The sequence below is a fragment of the Panicum virgatum genome, chromosome 3N (genome assembly GCF_016808335.1).
Source record: "Panicum virgatum strain AP13 chromosome 3N, P.virgatum_v5, whole genome shotgun sequence".
Lineage (NCBI taxonomy): Eukaryota > Viridiplantae > Streptophyta > Magnoliopsida > Poales > Poaceae > Panicum > Panicum virgatum.
Window position 1 is genome coordinate 847395 of NC_053147.1, and position 26714 is coordinate 874108.

Genomic DNA, 26714 nt, shown 5'->3' on the forward strand with positions numbered 1-26714 from the left:
CATCAGCAAAATTGCTGATTTAGCTACAAAGTTAAGAGTAGAGAGAAATGACCTGTGTCATCATCATGACCCGCTCGTGATGCGGTTGCCAAGCCATGACACGGGGTTAAGTCCTACCACATTCGATCACACAACCATTGCACTATTTAATGCTATAAGTTGTCTATAAAAATATGACATGATACTGTGCACTGAGAGTGACTATGTCATTCCAGTGTCAAGCTGATGTAGCACTCTTGGCAACTGTGCGATGACACTTCCCACTGAGACTAATCTAAGAAGGTAGATTATTAAGCAACAAATATGTATCGGTGTGAGCTCAATGACAGCTTAACTGGATCGGATGGCTGCAGCTGCCTCAAGTGATCTGAGAGGAAGCACCAATTGCTTCATTTCACACACCAGTTATACATTCTTCCTGTTAATCATTGATGGCTTGCAACATCCTCGCTTTTCCCTCCAACAGACAGGTCATTCCTTGAGATGTAACTGTCCTCCGATTCATCCGTCATATCATCACTAGAAGCACACTCCTTTGCCGCATGAATGCTTTCAAGCATGATCTCCGCCTGTCTCATTGTCAGCCGCTCCTTGCTTATGGCCTTCACGCACATCTTTGCTAACAAAGCAATGTCAACAACTTCGCCACCTCCCTCCTTCGACACTTGTGGATCCAATATGCGAGCTAAATTGCCTTTAGACAGTAGAGTCACGAAATGGTACACAAGACTATGCCCCTGAGGGGACCTATATGAAACAGGCTTCTTTCTGGTAAGCAGCTCTATCAGGATCACGCCAAAACTATAGACATCACTTTTCTCGGTAAGATGCCCCGTGCTGTGGTACATAGGGTCCAAGTATCCGAATGTTCCTTGGACTATAGTATCCATCCCAGTCTGATCAATTGGAACATACCTTGAAGCTCCAAAGTCTGACAACTTTACCGTCAAATTATCATCAAGAAGTATATTAGGAGACTTCACATCTCTATGAATTATTGGTGTTGAAGCGAGTGAATGAAGATATGATAGAGCCTTGGATATTTCAACCGCAATACTCAGTCTATCTTTCCATGATAGTGATAACGAAGCTTTCATGTGAAGATGATTGTGAAGAGTGCCGTTGGAAATAAACTCATAAACAAGTAAAGGAACTTCTGTCTCAAGGCAACACCCAAGAAGCTTCACAATATTTATGTGGTTTATTTGAGAAAGAATAGCAACCTCGTTGATGAACTCATCAATTTCTCTTTGTATCACTATCTTTGACTTCTTAATTGCCACCACATGTAGACTTGATAAAATACCCTTGTACACTGTGCCGTGCCCTCCACCGCCAAGCTCACGAGCTTTGTCAAAGTTGTTGGTGGCTTTCTCTAGTTCTTCTAAAGGAAGGATCATTCTTTCTGCTATATCTGCCCTTTGGCACATTAGTTGTTGTAGCAGTTGCCCTCGGTTTCCCTTGAAAAACAATAGTCTCATCCTTTTCTTCCGTCGTCTTTGGATTATACGTATTACAAATATGCTGCCTATAACTAGAACCAGAAGCATCTCGCCACTTCCAGCTCCTAGTCCAATGATCAGCCCTGAGAGACGCACACTAAATCGTCAAAATTTGAATTATAAAATATTCATTTAGAATATAAGATTTTTTGGAAAGGATTCGGAAGAAATGTTGTTTCTCATAGGTGGGTTATTGAGAGACCTACATAATAAAATTTTTCAATCCATATGGTTGCTTGTGTGGGTTAAGTAATTGTTACCTGTATCGAGATCATGCGGTGCAACACAGCCATTTCGAGTGTATGGGTCACCAGAGGTTCCCTTAGGGCATAGGCATAAAAACTTGCCAGGTAGATTTGTGGCAAGCCGTGCTGCCAAGATCCCGAGGGCACGAGTATAATCCAGAATATCAATAATTTGAGCAGATCCATCCCTGTGGTTTTAAAGACCTTTCAGAAAAGAACAATAGGTTTCTTTCGCACAAAAGAACAATAAGTTTCTTTTTCGCACAAAAAAGAACAATAGGTTTCTTTTTCGCACCAGTCAGGGTCACATTAAATTGCAAAAGGTGGAAGCTGACATGTCTGACTTTCGAGATGAAGTTATGATCAGCAGTCACGAGTCATCAACAGTGTTGTTGCCCGTGGTGGCAGAAAATAGGTTCAGAAATGAAAGCCCATTGTGATGGAGACATGACGTAAAGCTAAGCACGAAGAAACAAAGCTAGGCTGGCTAGAAGCAAAATGAAAAAAAGGCTCGATTAGAGGCATACAACTACCTCTGTGTTTTAACTCTTTCATTACTTATTACTATCCAAACAAACACGTCTTATTGTAGTCTAAGACAAATAATAAGATATATATTTAATCATCACAGGTGAAATTGATACAAACTCCGCAATGTGCAAAACAATTAGTCATGCTTTCAATCAAGTCAGACCATCCAAAGCCAAGGGAACAACATTTGGACCACTCATTATATTGCTGACGCTTATGTCTAGATTCGAATGTTAGAGCGATACAAGATGCAAAAAGAACAAACAAACACCTTTATCATCAATCAACATTATTGTGTTGAAATAATGCAAAAGCTATAGGAAGCTAGCATGGTCTGACTTTTATTAGTTTGGGATGTCATGTGACAATAATAACTTCAGAAGAAGCCCACAATGTCGCTTTCGGGTGGAAGAAAGGATAAGCCCTGGAACAATAACCATTGGAAAGGGGAATAGTTGTCTGCGAACCCTGAAAAGGCAAACTCAACTGTCTAGATTGATCATGTCCGAGACTTAAAATTGAATTTACAATTATAAAGTGCAAAGGTATACTCAATAGGCTACAAATGCCTCACAGGGAGTACGTGTCTAGATTTTTTCTTTTTCAATAAGGGAAATTTTATCAAATTCTAGGTGCTCACATTGAGATGATGATACAAGACCTTGAAAACATTCATGGTCTCCTGCATATATAACACCGTCACGATTATCGACAATTGTATATACCCGTCATGTTACCTTCGTTTACATATCAATTAATTATTCTTACTCTGAGCTCTAGAAATCAATCCTAGTTTGTAGCACCCACAATTGTCCCTCCAATAGAGATGTCATTCACTTAAGCATAGTTCTCCTCAGATTCGTATGTCATATCACTCGAGGCATACTCCTTTGCTTCATAAATGCTTTCAAGTGTCAATTCCACTTGTCTCATGGTCGGCCGGTCCTCACTTATGAACTTCACACATATTGCTGCCAATAGAGCCACATCGACAACTTCTCCGCCTCCTTCTTTGACAATTTGTGGATCCAATATGTGAGCTAAGTTACCTTCTGACAATAGAGCACCAAAATGATTTACGAGACTATAACCGTGAGGGGATCTATATGAAACAGGCTTTTTTCTAGTAAGCAACTCTATAAGGATCACACCAAAACTATAGACATCACTCTTCTCAGTAAGGTGCCCCGTGCTATAGTACATAGGATGCAAGTACCCAAATGTTCCTTGTACAGTTGTGTCTACTCCCGTTTGATCAATTGGAACGTACCTTGAAGCTCCGAAATCTGATAACTTCACAGTCAAATTATCATCTAAAAGTATATTGGGAGACTTCACATCCCTATGGATTATTGTCATTGAAACGAGTGAGTGAAGATATGCTAGAGCCCTGGCAGTCTCAACTGCAATCCTTAGTCTATCTATCCATGATAGTGATACTAAAGCTTGAACATGAAGATGATTGTAAAGGGTGCCATTGGAAATGAACTCATAGACAAGTAAAGGAACTTATGTCTCAAGACAACACCCAAGAAGATTCATGCTGAGCTTTTGTGCTGTTGAGGGCCTGCAGGGGATGCCGGTGCTGTGCTACGCCAAGACCAACAAACCACATTATGATCTCCAGGAAAACAAAATACATTTGGACTTGTGCTCTGTGGCAAAGACAGAGACTAATATAATACCAGACAATCAGTCGAATGAATTGTCTGGGTGGTGTAGTTGGTCATCACGTTAGTCTCACACACTAAAGGTCCCCAGTTCGAACCTGGGCTCAGACATGATTGTTTTTTCGTCCTTAATTTCCCACTGTATTTTGTTTGGGAGGTTTTTTCTCCCCTGTCTATCCATGCTAGAAGATATAGCAGAAGCGCAGCGACATTACTCTGGCAACCATGTAACTTTGCTCACATTTTACCACAACATTATTTTTCATGACCGTGCCGGATCACGTATTTCATTAAGAGAAAAGCAAGAGTTTTTACCAGGGATGGGGAGAGAACCCCCAAAAACAAGCATACAAAAATGATTACATGGTCGTGTTGTCGCAACCAGCACGTCTATCTAGAGCACTTGACACCAAAAATAACTGCCTGAACCCAGCCATCGACCAGGCCGATATTTCATCGGCTACCCTTGCTAGAACATCATCAATCGTTTGCACCGACGATCAAAGATCCTGTTATTTCTTTCCTTCCAAAGCAGCCAGCAAGTTAGAACAAGTAAAGAATCAAAGCATCTGCGTCCCTCTTTGGAAATGCCCTTCCTCGCGAACACCCACCAATCTGCCAAGCTGTCAAAATGAGTTGAAGGGGCAAAATCCTCCCAACCCATCCATTGCAGCACCTTGAACCAAATTTCCCGCGAAAAGGGGCAGCAAATCAACAGATGATCAATGGTTTCCGATAATTGACTACACAAGACACACACCAAATTACCACAACATTATCATGCTTGTGAGCCATCTAGTGACCGTTTTGTTATACTGCAGTACTTAAAACAGTCGGTAGCGCAAGATGTACATGCCACCACACCACATACTGGCATTACAGAGTCTGGGGTAACACATTTTTGCTAAACTAGAGCATTCCAGTCATGCATTACCCAAAATACCCACTGCCACAAAAGCTAAGCGCCTCACTGACTCCTGACACGCATTTCAACCTACTACCTGTCTGCCCCGTTGCCAGTAGCAGTAGAAACCAAAATCCCTTACAAGACACGTCCCTGCTTACACAAGCCCAAAGGAACACTGCAACCTGAAAAGACAAGATAGAAGCATTAAGCAACCATGGCTAGATTGAGCTTACCAAATTTACCGTAATATTTTACCACATTTCACACATTGACAAATGCAAGAGCAATGAAATGCATTGTTACTCTAGTTGTCAGCGATTTTTTCCAAATTTTAGCAAAACATACGATGCTCAACTGCCTTATCCTTAATTCCTTAAGTGTGGAATGACCGGCAGTCCTGATAAAAAGTTGTTCTTCCTTGTGCTTTTTCTTGGGGGTAGAAAGAAAAGATGTTGGGGTTGAAATGGACATGCATTGTCCAAATGTTGGCCAAGAACAGAACTGAATTATTAAACAATCTAAAAAGTGCCATCAAGAATAACAGCTGCTCATATAAGACTTGACTTTATTCAATATGTAAACAAGACTGTGATCTACTAACCAGCAACCACTGAGCACCGGGGCAAGATATATTCAAGTTTAGAATGATTATATTGATGATTGATAAATTCGCTAAAAAGAAAATAATCATCATAAAAAATAGTACAGAATAGTAAAGAGCTCAGCAGAATGGATCGATACTAATACATTGTAAGTTGTAAGAATAATTTGTAGCGCAGCGATCAGAAATAATAAATTTCTTTACCTGCTTTAGTATATTAGTCCGTGCATTCCCAGCACGTATTTCAGTTTTATCAGAAGGAACCTCGGCAATTGGTAGAGCCACAGAGGCATGGCTTGAGTTTGGGAGCATTTGGAAACTTTCCCTTAATGCCTGGAGGAGCTCCTCTTGTTCCGTAATCATAGGTCAATTCAGTCATTGGAGGAATATGTTTCATTGCAAAAAACATGATATGTGGGTAATTGTTGTCACCATGGTCGTACTGCACAGGCTGCCAAAGGAGATTTGGAGAACAGCTATGGTTCAGAAAGCGAGCCACATTGCCTGAACTTTTTGCACTTATGACAATAGGTAATTTCTCTAGTCTCTCAGTTGCGACATTAGCACTTGCATCTTCAAGTAATTCTGCTCCTTGGTTCCATCTTAAGGCCTTATCAATGGGCCATGATGTGCAAAAGGTATATTCATCTTCCTCTCCATCCATGTTCATATTTGTTTCATAAATGATTTTACCAGCATACTCACAGATGAATGTGCCAGCACGAATGGGATCCCAAGACCGGACACCCCATCCACAATCCCCTGTCCAAAAGACCTCAAAGTTCAGATAAACACCCTTCTGTGTGACCCTGTTTCGACAATCCTGAGAACACTGACATCTGGAAGAGCACTCATAAAGCATTGGAATATGCTTCACAAGCAATCCAGAGGAGGTGTAAGGAAGATCACCGCCGTTCAGCTGTGAACATGAACAATTAGGATCGCCAGGCAAGCACACACTAGGACACTTGCAGCTCTGTAATGGTTTTGTCTTGCTAAGTGGCCTCAAATACTCCACTCCAGTTACATAGTTGAAGTAGCTTGGCCCTTTCTCATCATCAACATCATTGACAAGGCAAACAGGTGTGTTCTCCACTTTTGATGATAAATCCAGTAGTATAGCCTTGTCTCTTGTCGCAGGATTTGCTTTCCACTTCTCGGTCATCTTCCAAACTGAAATTCCATCAGGCTGTCCTGGCTCTCTTCTCAGCTTGTACTTGAACACACTAAAGCCATTCTTTGCTTTGTCCATCCAGGAATCTTCGACCCGATAAAGTCCATCATAGATGTAAATTTTGCCCGAGTTTAAGAAAGGGTCTTGTTCACTGCGCACAACCCTGATCAGGTTTTTATTTTTCATGCTGTTCATGAGAGCGAGGTTACCTCTTTCAAGCTTCTGATCATGCTTCTCCTTGTGCCGACTATTGCCTCCCTGGCCTGTGTACACCAAAATGTTCATGTCATTGTCATCATTCTCATAACCACCAGATGAGATGATGCTGACAGCCAGAGTACCATTGTTTCCAACATGCTTAGCAGAAATGTAATCAATGCCAGCCATTGCAGGTGCATGTAAACCTACAATGCACATTTCAATCCTGAAGAAGAAAATGTCTCCAATTTGCCAAAGGGCCTCTACCTGAGATGGTTAGAGGAACCCAGCGGCACTCCTCAGGTCCTGGGTTCGACTCCCCGTGGGAGCGAATTTCAGGCTGAGGTTAAAAAAATCCCCTCGCTGGCCCTGTGTGCCAAAGCACTGGTTGTGAGCCGGCCCCAGGTCGGCCTGAGGACCCTTACATGGCCCAGGCAGGTAGTCCCCAGGGGTTACGTCTCCCAGTGTCAGGGCGGGGCCAGGGTTCGGAGATTTTCTCGGTCGGGAAAGCCGAGTCTTCTCTTAGATAATACCGGTGGGGCGGTCTTTCCCCACCCGGCCGAGTTTTTTAAAATGTCTCCAATTTCAACACCAGGTACAGGTCCTATGGTCTTCAGGTTATTGATCCTCAGGCCATTCCGCATCATGAGAGTACCAGCTTTTAAGTCAGCCCTCCTGCCTGTGTCCTCTTTTTCATCTAGTTGCAGTATACGGTGCCGAAGTGAATCAAACATCATCATGATTTCTTCAACTGATTCATTTGGGTCACTTGACGAGGATGGACAGGAGGCGAGTTCTATGTTGAGGCTTCTCTTTGTTGACCTGCGCTTGATGTTAGCTGCATCGTAGTACCCAGCCTGCTGAGTCCTCTTGGTTTTCTTCCGTGATGTTGATGTTGGTTTTTTATTATCAGAAAAGGGCTTGTAGTCATCCGATGATTCATATTCATCTCGCGGAATGGGAAATGCTGCTGAGATTGGAGTAGCCTTCATAGGAATTGGTGACTTTGGTAACGGTTGACCAAATGATGCTCCAGATTGTTCTGGCGAGGCGCGCGGCCTGAACGGCGTGACAAAAACTAGCATTGGATCAGTTGACTGGGTTGTCACATCATATCCCAGAGGAGTCGGGAACATTGGAGCTAATGAACGCAAAGGCTTCATGTCCAATGGTTGCTCTTGATCGTCATTTTCTGATTCATCTTGAGAGTTATTCATGGTGAAATCCTGGTAGTTGCACCGAACAATGGTCAATAAAGGTCACTGAACAGTCTGTATTTGTGATGGTAGCAGTGATAAAAATAACCAACAAACTGTGATTACCGTGTGTGATGTGTATGCAAAATTGTGTACTAAACAAGTGAGATGGATGTATATGAAACAAGAAATAGAAATGATAGACACAAAATAAAATATAAGAGATAACACAAATGACGAGCAAAACAACGACAAACGACAATTTTTAAAAGAAAATAACAGGAGCATAATATCTTCTGAAGTCCAACAATAAACAAATCTAGAAGAAAATGCATATCTATTGATCACCACATGCTTTGCTGAGCATAAAGAAGTCACACTAGATATATGTATCTAGTATGCTTACAGATTCAAGTGGATGGATTCACACAAAGCACAAATGCTTCAGCGAGCTACTTCTTCCACCTTTAGACATTAATAAAATAAAATGCAAGTATGAATAAAGAGACGATGGGGGAAATATGATATATTTCTGCAACATTGAGGAGATCGCCCAGACAACCAGAAAAAAGAGGGCCACTTCTTTCAGTCAAATCAAAATCTTAAGTTAGCAACCACTTGCACGCACCAAAAGAACACTAGCAAAATCAAGAGTTGGGCATTGAGACTAAAACTTTCAGAGTAGCATATTAGCTAGGAAAGATGAGATGAGAGTTGTAACCTTGGGGATGTCGTCGGAGCAAACAGTGCACGGAGTCTTCGGAGCTCACAAGGTCGGAAGAAAAAGGCGCCGGATGCTGTGCTGCTACAGTGGTGGAGTTGCTCCTCGTTCAGGTCGCCTCTCTCAAGATATACGAACACGTATATACGAACACGGGACAGCAGGCAGTCGTGTCACCGCTCATTAATCTCTGGCTGACTGGCTCTCACCAAACAAAACAGTGAATCCACTCTCCACCGTTGGACTTGGTTAAACCTCGAGATACGGGACTCTGGAATTTGCTGGAAACAACTAAAAAGAGTGTAAAATAGTAGTTGCTAAACTGATGAATCAGCGCTGTAGTCGACGTAGCCAGGATAGTAGAGTGGTAAATTTGTAGGCCTTGTTGCACATCAGCTCATGATCATTTCAATCCAACATCACATCACCTTAGAACGCATGTAGGAGCATTTTTTGGCCTCTGCTTCACTCCAGGTTAAAACATAGAGAAGTACTAACAGAACATTGTACATTGGGCATGCCTTTCTATCAATTTCACCAACAATAGTATGCCAGCAAAAGGATAACAAAACTCGTGCTACAGCAGAACACATGTACTCCGTTTGGATACTCCAGAGGGTACAAGAATTTCAGCTGTAGAGAAACTCCGATGTGACTTCAGCTACCGCTCAGTGAAGCGTTGCATGGTCATCATCTTCACTTCTGCGAAGCGTTTCGCACAGTTGGACAAGCACGAGGCCTCACTCCTGCTGAAGCTGCTTCCGATGCTCCCAGTAACGCATTTGTCCCAGCAAACATGAGTCAGCTTTGCCACGAGCTCGTTTGTCAAGGCCTTCGTTCTCTCCTCCTGCAACACACGAAAATTTCTTCAGTAATTCTATTTCTGTCAGAGGAACCATCACTATGTCAGTTCAGTTACACAGTTTTTTCCCCCAAAGGGATACTGGAGGCACTAACTGTAAATGCTACAAAAGATTCGAAGGATACAGGTGATACTAATTAACTCTCCAGTATGCAGATAAAAAATCAAGCTGAGACAGAAATCAGTTCCTTGAGTACCAAAGGTACTTTAAGAAAGGCCATGTTTCCGTGAAGCATAATAGGAGTATCATTGCATCTTGTAATTAGTCTCTTCAAATTTGAAATTTGACATCACCAACCATCATTTTCCCCCTCAGGTTCGACTACTTAACTACAAAATGCAGACTTTTGTGCTATTTAGACCTTGCAAATTACCACAGCACATCTGTAAGTGTAAGCATGCTAATTTTTATGCTACTCACAACTACACAGCTCACAGGTTTCAATACAGAACCATCACAGATGCTGTCTAAAAATAGTTAATCTCATTCATAGAAACAGTGTGCAGTAACAATATTTAGATCCTGGACAGTCATTAGGTTCAGTTAAATTCACAGGCTGTGTGAGACAATTCCCGTTATTATATGGATCCATGAAGTCACTTTTAACTCCCTTTCTGAACTAACATGGTCGTTAAGTACAGGTAACAAGAAAATCAGTTAGGAAGTCCCGTTAGTTTAGGTCAGATAGAAACATTTTCTATTTTTTTTAAGGAAAGACTGTGTGAGACAATTCAGGCTTAGCCAGAATTAGCAGAGAGAAGATAGTTCAGTAAATCAGTATACAGTCAGTGCTATGCATGGTTTATGCACAGAGAAAAATCAGGTACTACCTCCAGTTATAGAATGGATCTGAGACGACAGACCAGTTACATCTCGATACGTTCCCCTGCCACACCTCTAATTCTAAACCCCGAATCCAGGGGCACTATATAGCAGAGCACACCGAAGAATAATAATAAGACAGTCAAAACAACGGAAAAGGGGTCAATACGAAATCCACGTGGAGGGGGGGGGGGGGGGGGGGTTAATGATTCACACAGCAAGAAGAATCAGTAAATCTAAGCCAAGAATTACTAGGTGTATATCGAGAAATAGCGTCCACTAGATCAGAGAGCCCGAGGGGGGGGGGATCACTAATCACTTAATCAGATGTTGTTTTTATTAGGTCTAGGTTGGGGTGGGATACTTCTATGAGCGCCTTGAACCGCGGGTTGTTGAGGACCGAAGCATCCATGGCTGGGCTGGCTGGCCTTCCTCTCTGGAGCTCGAGCTCCGTGGTAGTTGGGCCTGCGTTTGAGGCGCTGGATCGGCCCACTCACCTAAATTAGTTCCGCTGTCCGGCCTAGTAACATTTTTGGGCCGGGAACCACTTGAATTGTGCATAGGCAAGGGAATTGAATTCCATCCAATTTATTATTATACATCCGATGCGTAGTTAGATTTTGGAAAGGTAATTAATGGTATATGTATATACACACACATACTACGATATGTGAATGTGATGGCATCATCTTTATTGACATGGTCACAGATACGGGTGTATACATATACATATCTTGCATTGCTTGCCTTTCAGCCTTTGCCTAGTTGCCTTGTGTGATGATGGATAGAATTTGTTTCGGTTTTGGCGGTTGCGTCGATTTCAATTCTATGCAACACAAAGTAAGCAGCATGTGTCTGTCCCTGCTAGTGCGATCTATCCATCCATGTTGCATTTATTTCGAGCCAAGCAAAGCCATGGCGTCACGCATCACATTTATTTGCACGCCTACACTATTACATGATGCGAGTAATACCAAGACTGACGCCAAATTTAGTTAATTTCAGTCATCCAGCAGAGCTATGCTATGCATAACATCTCCACGATCGATCTAACCTAGCTCAACGATCCAAGTGATAACTGGCTATTGTCTTTTCTTAATTGCTCCACACATCTCTATCTCTAGCTTATATATTTACAGTCTCATCAGTTCTATTATATTTATAAAGACACTAATTGAACTTAATCTCAAGATACGGTCGGAATTAAACAAGCCGGCACTCTTTTTCTAGCTGTTGAGTGCTTCATCAAGTAAGTGTGCTAGGCGCGGTAGAATTTTGCTTGCACAAATGGAGTACAAACTAGGAGTAGTTAGTTTCAAGACATGAAACAAAAGAAAAACCATGAACCGGCTCATCAGTAGCCTGTGACTGTGTGAGTAGTTACTACTAGTTAGCTAGGGTGGAAGCACACACAAGGTACACCAACCCAAAGATGCGGCCACAGCCAGATCAAGTCGTTCCATGACGACGGCCTTGGCTCGCTCCATGATTAGTACTCCGGCAGTAATGCTTGATAATTAAGGAAAAAATAAATTAAAAATCCAAATGAGCCGGATAAGGCGACAGTGCTGTTCATCGGGCCCACATGACCGCAGCCGCGCGCAGCCAACCGCCGCCGAACCAAGCCCGCTCCGGCAAGCAACTCGCCGCGGCGCGTCCCCCTGACGTCCGCCGTCTCCGGCATCGGATGGGCGTCTAGACCGCGGAGGGCTCCACCACACTCCTTGCGTGGCTTCCGTAGTCCGTAGGCACACTTCCCTTCAAAGCCACTGCTTCGTCTTCCTCTACTTAAGCGCACGCCCCCCGGGCCCTGCCCTGTACTCGCGTCCGGGACCGGGAGCTCGCCTCTTCTTCCTGAGGAGGTGTTGGATGGTGGATGCATGGTGAGAACCTCGTTAAAGACTCCATCTTTTCTCACCTACTTGCTCTGTGATATTTTATTTCCCTGTTCTTTTGGTTCCAATTTGAGCTCTTGGTTGTGCGGGCAAGTTGTTTGATGGAGTGCCCAAGAGGGAAGAATTGATTAATCTCTGCGTGTGTTTTTTCCCTTGTAAATAAAGGAGCAGGAGCGTCCGGTGTTAGTTGAAGGCGAATCTCTATATGCTTTTTGTCTGATGAACGAAGTGATCGATAATTTCGAGGCCCTTCTTTGCCTAGTTATAATGATTTAGCCCTATTCTTTATCACAGCTTTTCAGTTTCAGATTTCCAGTGTACAGAAGGATATAAACTACTCTAGCTTATATATACATTGTTTTAGACGTTCATCTGTTCTTTTCTATATGTACCATTACTATGTGTGTGCCTTTTGATTGTTCTACTGCTGCTTCAGTTCTCTCTAAAATGGAGATGGCATTTTGTTGTAGATTCAGTTTCAGTCTAGCTCAACTGAGTCTCTTCTCTATTTGTCCATTAGACACTCTCATTGCATTAGTTCTTACAAGGGAAGCCTATGGGTTTCAAGGAAGTGTCATCTGCTACAATCTTCTGCCTCTTGCTTCTATTCTGCCTGGGCTGCAGATGCCTGGCATCAGAACTAGTGACCTCACAGGCAGCAACTCTCAATGTTGACGCCTCACCGCAGTCAGCCCGAAAGATCCCTGAAACACTATTTGGGATATTTTTCGAGGTGAGACAATAATTTATTCATACATGCCAGTTTGTTGGGCTTCTCATGTTTTGCCACATATGATCAGAACAATCCAAATTTATCCATGAGTTGGCTATACTGTAGGAGATCAATCATGCAGGAGCTGGTGGAATTTGGGCAGAGCTTGTTAGTAACAGAGGTATGCCAGTTATCCTTTAAGAATTGTACTGTGCCTTTTGGAATGAACTTTCTGGAAAGAGACTGGACCTGCTTATTTTTGCTGTGGGTGAGATGCAAAAGAAATTTTTCCCATTTAATAGCCTCAAGGTGATAATTTGGCACATTGTCTGTTAAACTCAAATCCGTGCTCCCTGAACATTTTTTTTTTCAAACCATGATTATTCTGAGCATATTATGATTATCTAAAAAAATAATACCAAACTTATTTTGATCATGAGCTGGAAAAAACATAATAGGTCATTTCCGTCAGATGCTGCTGTCAGTTGTTGATGTTCAAGTTCATGGTTCGGCATAAACAACTTCTGGATTTATGTTTCAGGTTTCGAAGCTGGAGGCCCACATACTCCCTCAAATATTGACCCATGGTCCATTATTGGAGATGACTCTTCTGTATTTGTGGCTACTGATCGTACATCATGTTTCAGTCGAAACATTGTTGCTCTGAGGATGGAGGTCCTCTGTGATGACTGTCCTACTGGTGGTGTTGGTATTTACAACCCGGGGTTCTGGGGCATGGTATGACTTTATCATATATTGCATGTTCATATCAGTATGAGAAATGGATAGTTTCATCGGGACTATTTAGTTGATATCAATAATTTGTATGATACTGTTGTAGCCTTAGGTAGTTATGCTATGTGATTTGTGTTTTTTTCCATACTTTGCCAATTCCCAATTGTGTTAACAATTGCAATAGCTGAAGGACTAGTGTTAGGAATTATGACCATCAGAGCTCCAGGCATTTTCTCTATATTGTTTAGTAGTGTTACCTTTCATGTTCTGATGTTAGGAAGATATTCAGTATGTGTTCTGTTTTCCAACCTTTTCAACTATTTTCCTTTCTATAATGTTATCATTTAAACTTACAGAACATAGAAGATGGAAAGGCGTACAATCTTGTTATGTACGTTAAGTCACCAGAAACAACGGACTTGACTGTTTCACTAACAAGCTCTGATGGGTTGCAAAACCTGGCTTCAACTACTATAACGTTAGTATCTTTTCTCTCAATATTGGGACAGGATCAAGGAAAGTATTTGGATATTCACAATAGCTGAAAGTATTGCTTTGTTGCAGAGTTTCTGGTACATCAAATTGGACAAAAGTGGAGCAGAAGTTGGTTGCTAATGGAACCAATAGAACCTCAAGGCTTCAAATAACAACTAACAAGAAAGGAGTTGTTTGGTTTGATCAAGTTTCACTCATGCCTGAAGACACATACAAGGTATATTATAGTATTAATGTATTATTCTAGATCTTATAGTGAAAGACACAACTAAGGCCAAGAACCTTTTAAAATATGAACAATAAATATGGATTAGTGGTGAACCTCTCAGTACGAATCACCAGTCATTTACTTCCGACTAGCAACAAAGCATTGCCCCTTTAAACCAAAAATAAAAAAGGCCAGCAGGTCAAGACTCCCCCCTTCAGTTATCCAATAATTATGTTCCATTTTCGTTGACTATTGGGCTGAGTACATCGATGATGAGCCAAGCGTGCTCCGTGACACCCACTTGGCTGCAACATTTTTATTATGATCTGCACTTCATCATTCTGCAAACCATACTACTGACCAACTGTAACTCTTTATCTCAGAGAAGAATAGTGTACTGTAGCACCCAGTTCACTGCTTTGGTTTGCTTGACGAATGAAATCATCAAATAAATATTTCTAATGGATACCCTGTTTGGCTGAATTTATATGTTGGTTCATCTTTTTCATGTACTCAATATCTCCAGATTTGTTAATCTTGTCATAATCTTGAAAATGAAATCGATCTGTATCTGGTATATGGTCATAATTACCGTGCAAGAGTTTATCTGAGTATTTATCAACAATGCTTCTCATTACACACAGGGACATGGTTTTCGCACAGAACTTATATCCATGCTTTTGGATTTGAAACCGCGATTCTTGAGATTTCCTGGTAGGCTCCATCTTCTCTGATTGAAAATCAAGTTCTTGATTTTTGACATATATTATTTTGATATATGTTCGTCAGCAGCATACCTAGGATTTGGAGAAGGGTATGCCATAAAATTTTTTATATATAATTCAGTATAATCTGTATATTTACTTGGTAATGGTCTCTTAATAGTATAGTTAATGATCTTGGATTAGAATTTTAGGTATGCCATGGCATATATGGCAATCCACTAGGAACGCCACTGATGTTCGTCCACGCTGGGATGATTGCCTAGATTCCATACAACTATTGCAGGAGGATGCTTTGTAGAAGGCGATTGGTTAAGAAATGCATTCAGGTGGAGAGAATCTATTGGTCCATGGGAAGAGAGGCCTGGACACTTTGGGGATGTTTGGCATTACTGGACTGATGACGGCCTCGGATATTATGAATTTCTTCAGGTACAAGATTGCACTGCTTCAGTTCACCTGTCCTTTCCTATCATTGTCCCTCTAACAATTAACTTTAAAATGTACATCAAAGCTTGCGGAGGACCTGGGTGCTGCCCCAATCTGGGTATTCAACAATGGTAATTGTTTTCAGACTTGTTATATCATTGATCACTGTTGGCCTTCTGAACTGATGGAAAGTCCGCCCATAAAACTCAGGAGTTAGCCACAATGATGAAGTTGATACCGCTGCTATTGCTCCATTTGTAAAGGTTTGTTTTTTTAGCTCCATAGTTATTTCTCTAGCAGACTAAACATTTTTTTGTTATAGAAATATAAGAGTCTTCAACTTTTTTAATGCATTGTACTTTCTCTGCAATGGGTGCAATTACCATTGTATATCAGAATAATAGCATTTCATTTATTTGTGAGCTAGAAAGCATATCTCAAGATGAAAAATTTATTACTCAGATTACAGCAATAATAACATGTTATCATTGTTGAATAATACTGAGTTATTCTCTTATTCTTGAGTGCTGAAAAAGATATTGTGATGGGTTTAGTCTTTTCCTTTTTACTCCGGCAGTTCACATGCAGAGATGATGCTTGGCTTGAGCTACATTTGTACTACCAAGATTCTCCATGAACTAGCTTTTCCTTTATATGAATAGTGGCTAACTTAATAAGACCTTATATTCCAATAGACTTAGGTAGTTTTCATTCTCATGATTGTAGCTTAATTGCAGTGGAACTGTTTGCTTTTCTGCAGGATGTATTGGACAGTCTAGAATTTGCAAGGGGGAGTGCAGATTCGACATGGGGCTCTGTTAGGGCTGCGATGGGGCACCCTGAACCATTCCCAGTGAAATATGTTGCAATTGGAAATGAAGATTGTGGGAAAAAAATTTACCGCGGTAAATTTTTCAATTACATCTGTATTGTATCCTTCGTAGAATTTTTTTCTCGAATATCCTTAGTAGAGTTCAAGTCGAGAAGGTCTTGTGCACAAGGGCTACCCAATATCCCTTTATTAGGAAAGGAAAATTAAGTTGAACATAATTCCATGTGGTAGTCGACAAGGGAAATAACTTCACCTACAATCTGTTTGTATAGATGAAATGTACTTTTAGTTGCATGCATGATATTCTCAGTTTCTGTTGAACAGGTAATTACCTCAAGTTCTACAATGCTATAAGGCAGGCCTATCCAGATATTCAAATGATTTCGAACTGTGATGGTTCATCTAGACCACTTGATCATCCTGCTGATTTATACGACTTCCATGTAAAGTTCTTGTTGCCTAATCTATTTGTCTCAGTTTTTCTGTGTCTTGATTCTTGTGGTTCTGTTTAACAATTTATTGTCAATTTGCCGTTTCTTAAATATCAAAAATCCTTCCTTTATAGGTATATACCGATTCTAAGACTTTGTTTAACATGAGGAGCACATTCGACAGCACATCTCGTAGTGGACCAAAGGTAAGTCTCAACTTTCACAAGGAAAAATCGTGAGAAATAACTCTCTTTCATGACCTATCATTTACATTGATTCAGGACATCCTGACATTTCTCTTGGGGTGTTCTTTGGATAGTATGAAAATTAAGGAAAGGGTCCTATGTTTCTTATATAATTACTGCCCTGGAAATGTTACAACTTACAACTCCTAGTGTTAATCCTAGCCAAAAAAAAGAGGAGGAATGTCGGTACCCTGCAACTGGGGTACCCACTCCTACTGTGTCAAGACTCGCGTAGTTATCCGTAACTACGCCCTAAGGAGCTGAGCAGCCGGACCCCTGGGGTCCGGCTCCATCTCACCGGACCAACGGTCCCGGACCCGCTTCCCGCTCGGGGACGGGTCCGGTGTCACCACGTGTCCCAGAGGTGGAAATACTCAGCACCTGTGGCCGCGGACCCGGACCCGGACCCCCGCAGGTGGGCCCGGGACCTCCACGTGCCTATCCAGACCCCCGTGAGCTCTCGGCTCAGCTAGCTGCTCGGGAGGGGTCCGGAGCCGCCACGTGTCATGCAGACGCGGGCGCAAGCCTTCCGCTGGAAGCTCCCTCACCCACCCGCATTAAGTGCGAGCGGTTGAGACGTGCTTTGCTGCCGCTGGGCACGGGGCAGCTTTTGTCAGTACACACTGTGGATCGCCAACCCTCTTGCCGCATTAAATGCTGGTGGTTGGGGCGTGCGCTGCCAGAGCAGGGCATCGGATACCCACTCACGGGTTGGACAGGCGTGACATGACAACACGGTAAGCCCGCCTGTTTCCAAGGCGGCTCGTCAGTTACCAAGACAAGCATTAAAGACTCAGCGCCGCGCGGATGGACAACGAGTCATGATGACCAGCTACTAACTGGAGCAACAGTGCACGCTGCTACAGCGGACTGAGTCAGTAGTACGGCGCTTCATCATGACCTCGACGCGCGGCTCCAGAGGCTAGACTCTACTCCGACAGGACAGCTCAAGACCATCCCTGGTCAGAAGCTACGCACAAAAGCCGACGACAAGATCTCCGGATCTGAGGCATTGAAGGCCAAAGTGTAGTTTATAATACATCGCCGGGCCCACCTGTCGGGGCCCCGCTCAGTGTACGTGCTCCTCTTGGACATATAAAAGGGAGAGCACGCCCGCTAGAACACAGGTTCACACGGACACGAGGTTCCACAAGTTTTCACACATGCAAAGACAGGCATAGCTCCTCCCCCAGCTTGCACACAAGGTCAGGCAATACATCACACAGTGGACGTAGGGTATTACGCTCCGGCGGCCCGAACCACTCTAAATCCTTGTGTGCTTCCGTGTTCTTACGCCTCTAGATCGAGCATTCCTTGACTGCCCCAAGCACATCCTACACTTAGGATTAGGCGGGTGCATTCCGCCACCCGGCTGTGGGGTTTGCACACCACGACAAGGAAGAATAAGATCGCAAATTCTTAGGGGTCATTTTTGTTATAATGGACTACGAGAAATATACATATGTGCAGCCTTAGCCGCAAGTACTGCTTTGTGTGATATTATTTTCATGTTCAGGATTCTGAAGAACTTCATTGACTTTCTTCCTTTCTTACACCATCATTCGTGCCTATTGGCACCATTATCTCCTGTTCAGACAGCAAACATTTTTCTGAATATGATTCAAATGCAGGCTTTTGTGAGTGAATACGCCGTTTGGAGAAGTGATGCAGGTAGAGGAAGTCTTCTTGCTTCATTGGCGGAAGCTGCTTTCCTTACTGGTCTGGAGAAGAACAGGTGCTCTCTCTATTACTGAAATTGTTGGTTGTTGGTTGCGTGATGATCAGACCTGAGTTTTCATGGATAAATTGTAGTTGACATCTTTTCGCTTTAGTCACCATGACCTGATGGACTTCCATCTGCTGTTGTTTCACTACTAAGAAAGTCTTTACTGAGAGTTATTTAACCTCTTGTTGTTTCTTTGCAGTGACATTGTTCAGATGGCAAGTTATGCTCCATTATTTGTAAACGACAACGACAGAACATTAGTATTTATGGGTTGATGCTTTCTATATTTCTTCTATTTTCCTTTTTGATTTAGCATTGAGGTAAATATTGTTTGAATAAAACTGTCAGGTGGAACCCTGATGCTATCGTCTTCAACTCGTGGCAACATTATGGAACTCCTAGTTACTGGATGCAGACACTTTTCCGTGAGTCCAGCGGTGCTATGGTTCATCCTATTACAGTCAATTCCAGCTACTCTGGTTCGCTAGCAGCATCTGCAATTACTTGGCAGGATTCAGAGAACAGCTTCCTAAGAGTAAAGGCAAGTAAAATTTATCGCATCCATCCTAGCTACTATCTGGAGTTAAATCTCCTACTAATCACGGAAAGCTCTTGTGCAGGTTGTAAATTTTGGATCAGATGCCGTTAGCCTTATAATCTCCACAAGTGGACTTCAGGCCAGTGTTAATGCTCTGGGATCAACCACCACTGTTCTCACATCCGGGAATGTTATTGATGAAAATTCTTTCAGTAACCCAAACAAGGTAACTTTTGCCATTGCTTTCGCTTGCTTTTGTCTGAATGACCATATGTCTCGATGCATGTTTGCGCTCTGTTTTCGGCTGCCCTCGGGCCCATCTGAATTCAAAGCCTGATTGTAAACTATTGTGCAGGTTGTGCCGGTGAAGAGCGAGTTGAGCAATGCTGCAGAGCAGATGCAGGTCACGCTGGCTCCTCACTCCTTCAGTGCGTTCGATCTCGCGTTGGCTCAGTCCAAACTTGTTGCGGAGATGTGAAGTGGTATCACCCTTACTAGGCTGGTGACAGATACACGAGGAATACCCTACGCATGGTGTGATACGCAAATAACAGTTCTTTTCCAAAAAAAAAAAGGATACGCAAATACCAGCAACCAGGGAGTTGCTGCTGTTAGCATCTTGATAAAGCTTTGTATAGTGTAACACGATGCAGATATACTAAATAAAAATCACATCATGTTGGTTTGTGTTGACTGATTTGCATTCTCCATGTTTTCTTTGCTTCCATGTCAGAACACGTCATACTCGCTTTGTTTTACTCATCATTTTATTTCTTCGAAAAGAGCAACTCCAGAGTACCAGTGCAGCCACATCCTTGTTCACATTCTTCAGAAAAAGAGAAAATGAAACATGTTCTCCCTACTAGACACTAAGACACATCATGAAGGTTCTTGAGTTACTGATGAGCCCAGCTGAGCAGCGCGACGGCGAGCTTGGCGAGCTTGAACGCGTCGTCGTTCTCCATGGTCACCGGCGAGGCCACCTTGGTCTTCCCGAACCCCACCTCGCACTCCTTCGCCGCGCTCGCAGCTCCCTCCAGGCACCTCGTGGCCTCGCCGCCCCTCCTGCCCCTGACGGCGGCTGCGCAGCCGGGCTGCCCTCGCACCACGCCGCCGTACAGCGCTCGGCACGACCGGAGGCAGCGCGTCGTCGTGGCCTCGTCGTCATTGCCGGCGCGCTCCCGGAGCAGGCCGTCGATCTTGGTCGCCGTGCTGGTGGCGTTGGCCGTGAGGAGGTCGGTGGCGATGACGGAGTAGGTGCCGTAGTTCGTGCCGGCGTTGGCGCTCCGGCCATCGGAGCCGAGCGCCTCCAGGCAGAACTGGACGTCGAAGAACGTGCTGCCACCGCCGACCGTCTTGCAGACGGGGAGTGTGCTTGGGACTTCAGAGGTTACCACCTTGGTCGGCTCGGGCTCGGCGTGAGCGCCGGCGAAGAAGAGAGCGGCGTAGAGAAAGATGGCGCTCGCACTGCTCAAGTAGGAGGCGGCGGCGGCTGCTGCCATGGCCATTTTCATGGCGGATTTTTATCTTCTTGGCAAGGTATGTTGTGTCGTCGTCAGATGAGGATGAGCGGCGCAAGGATTTATATACAGAAATACTGGTTTGACCTTATGTCACTCGAATTAATGATGCAATGTACTGGTCATCCTTTATTATGCACACATTTTTATGACACTAAATATTTGCAAAAAGAAAAAAAATACACAACAGGTGGCAGGAGGTGTTGACCACTTGCTCACCGCACAACGAGGTAAACCACCACGTGTAGTTCAGTAGTTGCATGCCTTTATTAGTTTATCAAAAATGTACATCTGTCACATTAAGATTATATTCACAAAAAACTTGCTCCCTGTAATCTGTTCCGGACTTGCTTTATTTCTTCTCTACTTAACGAAGAAACATGCTATGAATGTTCACCAAAAAAAAAAAGAATCCCGTTCTGCAGAGATGGCATGATACTGGCCTGTGCAGTTTGATCCGGATGCCAGTTGCCAGATAGCAGCATCGATGCCCGACGAGTTCGGTGGCAACGACGGTGATCATGAGCACATCAGAGGTCGCTTGCCCTAATCTTGTTTTTGAGGAAGCTTCCTCTGTCGTCTGTAACTTGCTCGCGGCGGTATTGTTCACTTGCTGGAAGTCACTCTTGCTGCATCCTCGATCAGCGGCGACTCAGAGGTCAGTCAGTTAGTGCACGCGTCGGCTTCATCCGCCATGGGCCCATGGCTGGACGCCCACCTGCCGGATCAGGATCAGGAGACGCTTCCGAGGGACAGAGGCTCCTGATCCGGTGTCCGGAGCGCGTGATCGCCGCGCTTCATCGCCGTGGCGCACAGGCTGGCCGACGCCCGGTGCTGTGTTCCGCGGGCCGCCGTCCGTGCGAGGGCGGCGGGGCGAGGCCGTTCCAGCAGCGTCACGAACAATTCGCACGGCGGAGCAACAACGTCCTCTGACCTTCCCCGTGCTCAATGGCCGGCGAACGGCGGCGGGAGCGTCGGTGAGTCGGTGATCGCTGCGAGGGGGCGGACAGTGGCTCGGCCCCCGACCATGGGGGTGGACGGCATTTCATTCACCGTCCCCCCCTTGGGTTGTAGGAGCCGTCCGATCAGCAACGAGCGGCGTGATCTGAGTGGAGGAAGGCGAGCGGGTGTGTCGCGTGGGCTTGAAAGCCCACGAAGCAGCCCAGTGTTCACCGTGGGCCGTGGCTCGTGAGGTGCTGGTAGACGGACGCGGCGGCTCGCTGCTGCACAGCTGGAGAAGAGGCTCGCCTTGACGACGTCGGCCACGGTGGCGCGACCGGGTCCTCGCGCCCTCTCCACGATCCGCTGGTCAAGAGGAACAATCCCTATTCGACGACGGTGGCCAGGCCGCTGCGGCGGCGAGCCGCCGCCACTCGCCTCCCACACCTCGTCGTCAGCTACCTGCGGAGCTCGATGGCAGGTGCCTCAACTGCCTGTCCTACGACCACCGCGTGACCACGTGCAGGTTGCCGACTCGGTGCCTTCATTGCCATGGGTTCCGGCACCAGGGTTCGAGAACTACGTGAGGGCGACGCAAACACCAGGTATTTCCATCTGAAAGCTCGGGATCGGCACAGGCGGAAATTCATCGTCAACCTTAGGAATGGTGACGAGATTGCTTTTTCTCATGATGAGAAAGCTGATGTCCTCCATAAGTACTTCTCGAGCATCATGGGCAGGGAGGAGATCAGGGAGGCCTCCATCAACCTCGACACCCTAAACTTGCCCGCGCTGGACCTATCTGGTCTTGATGCACCTTTCTCAGAGGAGGAGGTTTGGGCGGCAGTCAGGGACATGCCTTCCGACAGAGCGCCCGGTCCAGACGGGTTTACTGGCGCCTTCTACCAAACCGCCTGGCCAATCATCCGTAGCGACATCATGTGGGCTGTCAACTCCTTTCACTCCTCGGCACGTTCAAGCTTTCGTTGCCTGAACAATGCCTTGCTAGTTCTCCTCCCGAAGATCCCTGTGCCCAAGGAAGCAAGAGATTACAGGCCCATCACTCTTGTTCACAGCTTTGCCAAACTTCTCTCCAAACTACTAGCAAATCGGTTGTCAGCCTCGCTGCCTCGGCTGGTTGGGGACAATCAAAGCGCTTTTATTCGAGGCCGTTCCATATTGGACAATTTCAAATATGTGCAACGAGCCTCAGTCATGCTACGGAGGAAGAAGATACCGAAAGCACTGGTAAAGTTGGACATTTCCAAAGCTTTCGATACGTTGTCCTGGCCATTCCTCCTTGAGGTCCTTCAAGCCCGAGGGTTCAGTAACCGTTGGTGCTCCTGGATTGCCACTTTACTGTCCACTGCCTCCTCCAAGGTTCTGCTGAATGGTTCTCCCGGACAACCAATCCAGCACTGCCGTGGTGTGCTGCAGGGGGACCCCTTATCCCCAATGTTGTTCATCATCGCCATGGACGTCCTCGACCGACTCTTTCGGAAAGCTCTAGCTGAAAACATTCTGCAGCCGTGTGGCACCGAGGCAATCAAGCATTCCTGCAGCTTCTATGCAGATGACGTGATACTGTTTGCCACACCTACGGCGCGAGAGGGACGGGCCATCGCCAGGCTGCTCGACATCTTTGGCAAGGCTTCCGGCTTGCATGCCAACTTGCTCAAGTGCTCGATCACACCAATCTTCGGCGACGCAACCTGCTTCACCGAGCTGCAGTGCGAACTGCCATGCCAAATCCAGCACTTTCCAACAAAGTACTTGGGGGCGCCGTTGTCTGTCAAGTCCCTACCCAAATCGGCTATCCGGCCGGTCATCGAGAAGCTGGCTTCTAAGCTTACACCTTGGCATGGCACTCTGATGAACAAAAGCGGTCGTCTCATCATCGTCAAGTCCGTGGCTTCGGCGGTCCCTATCTATTTGATCATAGCGAACTCCTTGCCAGCATGGGCAATCGAGGAGATCGACGCCATCCGCCGTAACTTTCTCTGGGCCGGCGGGGATCAATCGGCCAGAGGGAAATCCATGGTTGCTTGGCCTATCGTCTGCCGCTCTGTCTCGGCGGGAGGACTGGGAGTGCTTGATTTTCGCCTTGCCAACACGGCGCTTCAGACTCGCTGGCTCTGGTTACAGAGAACCGACCACGAGCGTGCTTGGTCAGAGCTAGACATCCCAGTCTCTGCGGAAGGACAAGCTTTCTTCAGAGCCTCAGTCCTTGCTGTGCTTGGGAACGGTGAATCCATCCGTTTCTGGTCTGACAGCTGGTTAGATGGAGCTTCCTTCGTCTGCTTGGCCCCCAACCTACTGAAACTTGTTCGAACCAGACCTAGAGATGCTAGGACGGTGGCACATGCCATCGCCAACCGTCGCTGGATTCAGGACATCACTGGAACCATGACCGAGCCGGCTCTGCAGGAGTACAACTTACTCTGGGATCGCCTGGAACGCATCACCTTGCGGCCAGATGTCGCGGACACATTTGTCTGGAGGTGGACTGCCTCCGGCACATACTCTGCGCGCTCTGCGTACAAGGCCCTTCAGCTCGGGTCCTCCTCACTCTCCGGCCACAAACTCATTTGGAAAGCCTGCCCCCCCCCCCCTCAAAGTGAAGTTCTTTCTTTGGTTGGCCTTCTTGGGCAGGTTGTGGACGGCTGAACGCCGTTTCCGTCATGGCCTTCAAGCGGATGCCACCTGCAGGCTGTGCGACCAGGACGAGGAGACCTGCGACCACCTTCTGCTCCGCTGCTCTTTCTCCCGTCAGGTTTGGTGGGAATTTCTGCGCAGACTTAGCTTGCAGAACATCGCTCCACAAGCCGGCATGTCCATCTCCGAGTGGTGGGCACATCTCCGCAGACAACTCCCGATGCAAAAGCGGAAGGGGTTCGACTCCTTGTTCGCTTTGATCTCCTGGCAGCTGTGGAAGGAGCGTTATGCTCGCACCTTCCGCAACGATAACCAGCAAACTCTCATGGTTTGTCACATGATCAAGTTCGAGTGGATTGCCGCGGGCGCTACAAAGGTTGTCTCTTTTGCGAGGAGTAGCCTTTCGGTCTTACTGCAGTCCCCGGTCGCTCTTTTCTGTAATATAGCGTTCGGTAGTTGGGGCCGGCGTGTTTCACACGACCGCGCGTTGATGTAAATTGAAACTATTTTCCTTCTTAATACAAAAATGCGTAGCTCTCCTGCGTATTCGAGAAAAATACTCACCGATTTGTTGCTGCTGATTGCAAAGTGCTGCTGCGGTGGTCGGTGAAGGGGATGTCTGCGAAGCCGACGCGCGATGTTTCAGTTCTTTCCCGTGTCATTTGCGGAGCCGAGCGATCGAGCCACCTGCTCCAGATTGCCGACCGATCCAGCGATATCTATCAGTGTATACGTATTTGATCGTGGGCCGTGGGCCCTAGGCGGTCGCCCCTCCCGCCTAGGCCCAGAGCCGGGCCTGCTTACTACTTGAGGGCGATAGGAACACCATTGCTACGGTTGTCAGTGGGTTCGTCTGTTGGGTACACAATGACAAGGGCTGCATCCTTGCTCTCGGCACTGAGACATTTCAGTTCTCTCGAATGGATCTGTCGCCAGCTTTGAAGTTTCCACTCTAAAGATTTATGCTTGGTCAGACAAAGGATGGGAAGCTCTGTATTATACTTGCATATGAATGCGAGCTTTTTGTTTGGCTCCGGACAGTCGAAGATGGTGTCGAGAGGTTTATGCTGCATAAGCTGATTTCACTACACACAGTAGTCAAGGAGGTCATTGAGTGTCCTCAAGTGGGTAATGCTGATGTGCGGCCTATGACGATTAGCAATGGCTTTGTGTACCTATCTGTTTTCTGCTGGAAATCACAATCTTCTGAATCTGAGTGGTTCCTGTCCATCTGCCTGGAAAAAGCCGAGGTGAATTTGCTCCTTAAGGAAGGCAGGCGTTGGCACTGCCCAGTTGATCCCTACATCATGACCACCTCCTCCTCCGCCTCCCCGCGCTGCCGTCCTCGCTTCCCCGCGCGTCCCTCGTCTGCACCCGCTGGCGCCGCCTCGTCACCGACCCCGACTTCCTCCGCCGCTTCCGCGCCCGCCACTGGAAGCCCCTCGGTGTCTTCGTTACTAGCTCCCTATCTGGAGACGAAGATACCTCCTTCAGCTTCATCTCGGATCCGCCGGACTCCATCCCGCCCGAGCGCTTCTCCGTGTCCGCGTGCTGCCAAGGCGGCGCCGGCGGCAATGACTGCATCTGGGAATTCCAAGGCTGCCGCCACTGGCTCGTGCTTCTCTTCAACACGTATCGCTACGGCTGCTGCCTCCGCCAGGTCCTGGTGTAGTGGTGTGGAACCCCGTCGCAGGCGAGCACCACCTCCTAGGCACTCCGCATGTCTCGGATCCTAACTGGGACGGGTACGCTTTCAGTTCGAGAGGGGCGGTAATCTGTGCCTCCGGCGACAAGGGCCCCTTCAAGGTGGCTTTGGCGTGGAGCGACCGCCACGATGCACATGCCTGCGTTTACTCATCAGAGACTGGTGTATGGGGTGCTGTTGTCTCCGCAGCGCTCCAGTCTGATTCTTGGTCTGTTGTTAGCCTTAGTAATGTCCTGGTTGGGAATTCGCTTTACTGGATTATACTTGGCAGTCAGCTCCGCATCCTTGAATTTGATTTGGGTAGCCAGAACATAGCTGTGATAAAGGTTCCCCTGCCCTCAGATGTCTATGCAAACCATCACGGCCTCTACTTGAGTACGCTAGCAAAGGATGGTGGGCTTAGTTTAATCATCATGTCAGACAACCTCACAGCTCAAATGTGGGAGAGGACGGCCGACTCTGATGGTGTTGCTCCATGGGTGCTAGGACGAACAATG

General features: G+C 45.8%; 4 protein-coding genes and 1 non-coding gene across 5 annotated transcripts; 2 read left to right on the forward strand and 3 right to left on the reverse strand.

Annotated features, from left to right (window-relative positions):
* Window positions 1-425: 425 nt before the first annotated feature.
* On the reverse strand, window positions 426-3010 carry LOC120666703 (wall-associated receptor kinase 3-like). Its single transcript, XM_039946613.1, has 2 exons — window positions 3004-3010; window positions 426-1585 (listed from the first exon to the last, which is right to left on the reverse strand). The coding sequence occupies exons 1-2, from the start codon at window positions 3008-3010 to the stop codon at window positions 426-428; spliced, it is 1167 nt and encodes a 388-aa protein (XP_039802547.1).
* A 975-nt stretch (window positions 3011-3985) lies between these two features.
* TRNAV-CAC lies at window positions 3986-4059 on the forward strand. Its single transcript has one exon. It is a non-coding gene; the product is annotated as a tRNA-Val (tRNA).
* Window positions 4060-4557: 498 nt separating this feature from the next.
* LOC120663470 (histone-lysine N-methyltransferase, H3 lysine-9 specific SUVH3-like) lies at window positions 4558-8045 on the reverse strand. Its single transcript, XM_039942292.1, has 3 exons — window positions 7404-8045; window positions 5661-7068; window positions 4558-5037 (listed from the first exon to the last, which is right to left on the reverse strand). The coding sequence occupies exons 1-2, from the start codon at window positions 8043-8045 to the stop codon at window positions 5710-5712; spliced, it is 2001 nt and encodes a 666-aa protein (XP_039798226.1). The 3' UTR covers window positions 4558-5037; window positions 5661-5709.
* A 3906-nt stretch (window positions 8046-11951) lies between these two features.
* On the forward strand, window positions 11952-20095 carry LOC120663471 (alpha-L-arabinofuranosidase 1-like). The gene is made up of 18 exons (XM_039942293.1): window positions 11952-12313; window positions 12846-13058; window positions 13164-13218; window positions 13579-13775; window positions 14129-14250; window positions 14337-14484; window positions 15120-15189; window positions 15484-15629; window positions 15712-15757; window positions 15837-15889; window positions 16387-16531; window positions 16783-16901; window positions 17024-17095; window positions 18766-18869; window positions 19060-19116; window positions 19209-19401; window positions 19481-19624; window positions 19754-20095. The coding sequence occupies exons 2-18, from the start codon at window positions 12882-12884 to the stop codon at window positions 19874-19876; spliced, it is 1971 nt and encodes a 656-aa protein (XP_039798227.1). The 5' UTR covers window positions 11952-12313; window positions 12846-12881; the 3' UTR covers window positions 19877-20095.
* Window positions 20096-20161: 66 nt separating this feature from the next.
* LOC120663472 lies at window positions 20162-20935 on the reverse strand. Its single transcript, XM_039942294.1, has one exon. The coding sequence runs from the start codon at window positions 20910-20912 to the stop codon at window positions 20295-20297; it is 618 nt and encodes a 205-aa protein (XP_039798228.1). The 5' UTR covers window positions 20913-20935; the 3' UTR covers window positions 20162-20294.
* Between the last annotated feature and the right edge of the window lie 5779 nt (window positions 20936-26714).

Bases quoted from the DNA above. Each gene is read 5' to 3' on its own strand.
- LOC120663470 (XM_039942292.1), bottom strand. From the start codon at position 8,045: ATGAATAACTCTCAAGATGAATCAGAAAATGACGATCAAGAGCAACCA. The intron at 7,069-7,403 runs ATTTTAAAAAAC...CAAATTGGAGAC, and splicing joins CTGGTGTTGAAATTGGAGAC to ATTTTCTTCTTCAGGATTGA.
- LOC120663471 (XM_039942293.1), top strand. From the start codon at position 12,882: ATGGGTTTCAAGGAAGTGTCATCTGCTACAATCTTCTGCCTCTTGCTT. The intron at 15,630-15,711 runs GTACAAGATTGC...TGTACATCAAAG, and splicing joins GATATTATGAATTTCTTCAG to CTTGCGGAGGACCTGGGTGC. The intron at 19,117-19,208 runs ATTAGTATTTAT...TAAAACTGTCAG, and splicing joins GTAAACGACAACGACAGAAC to GTGGAACCCTGATGCTATCG.
- LOC120663472 (XM_039942294.1), bottom strand. From the start codon at position 20,912: ATGAAAATGGCCATGGCAGCAGCCGCCGCCGCCTCCTACTTGAGCAGT.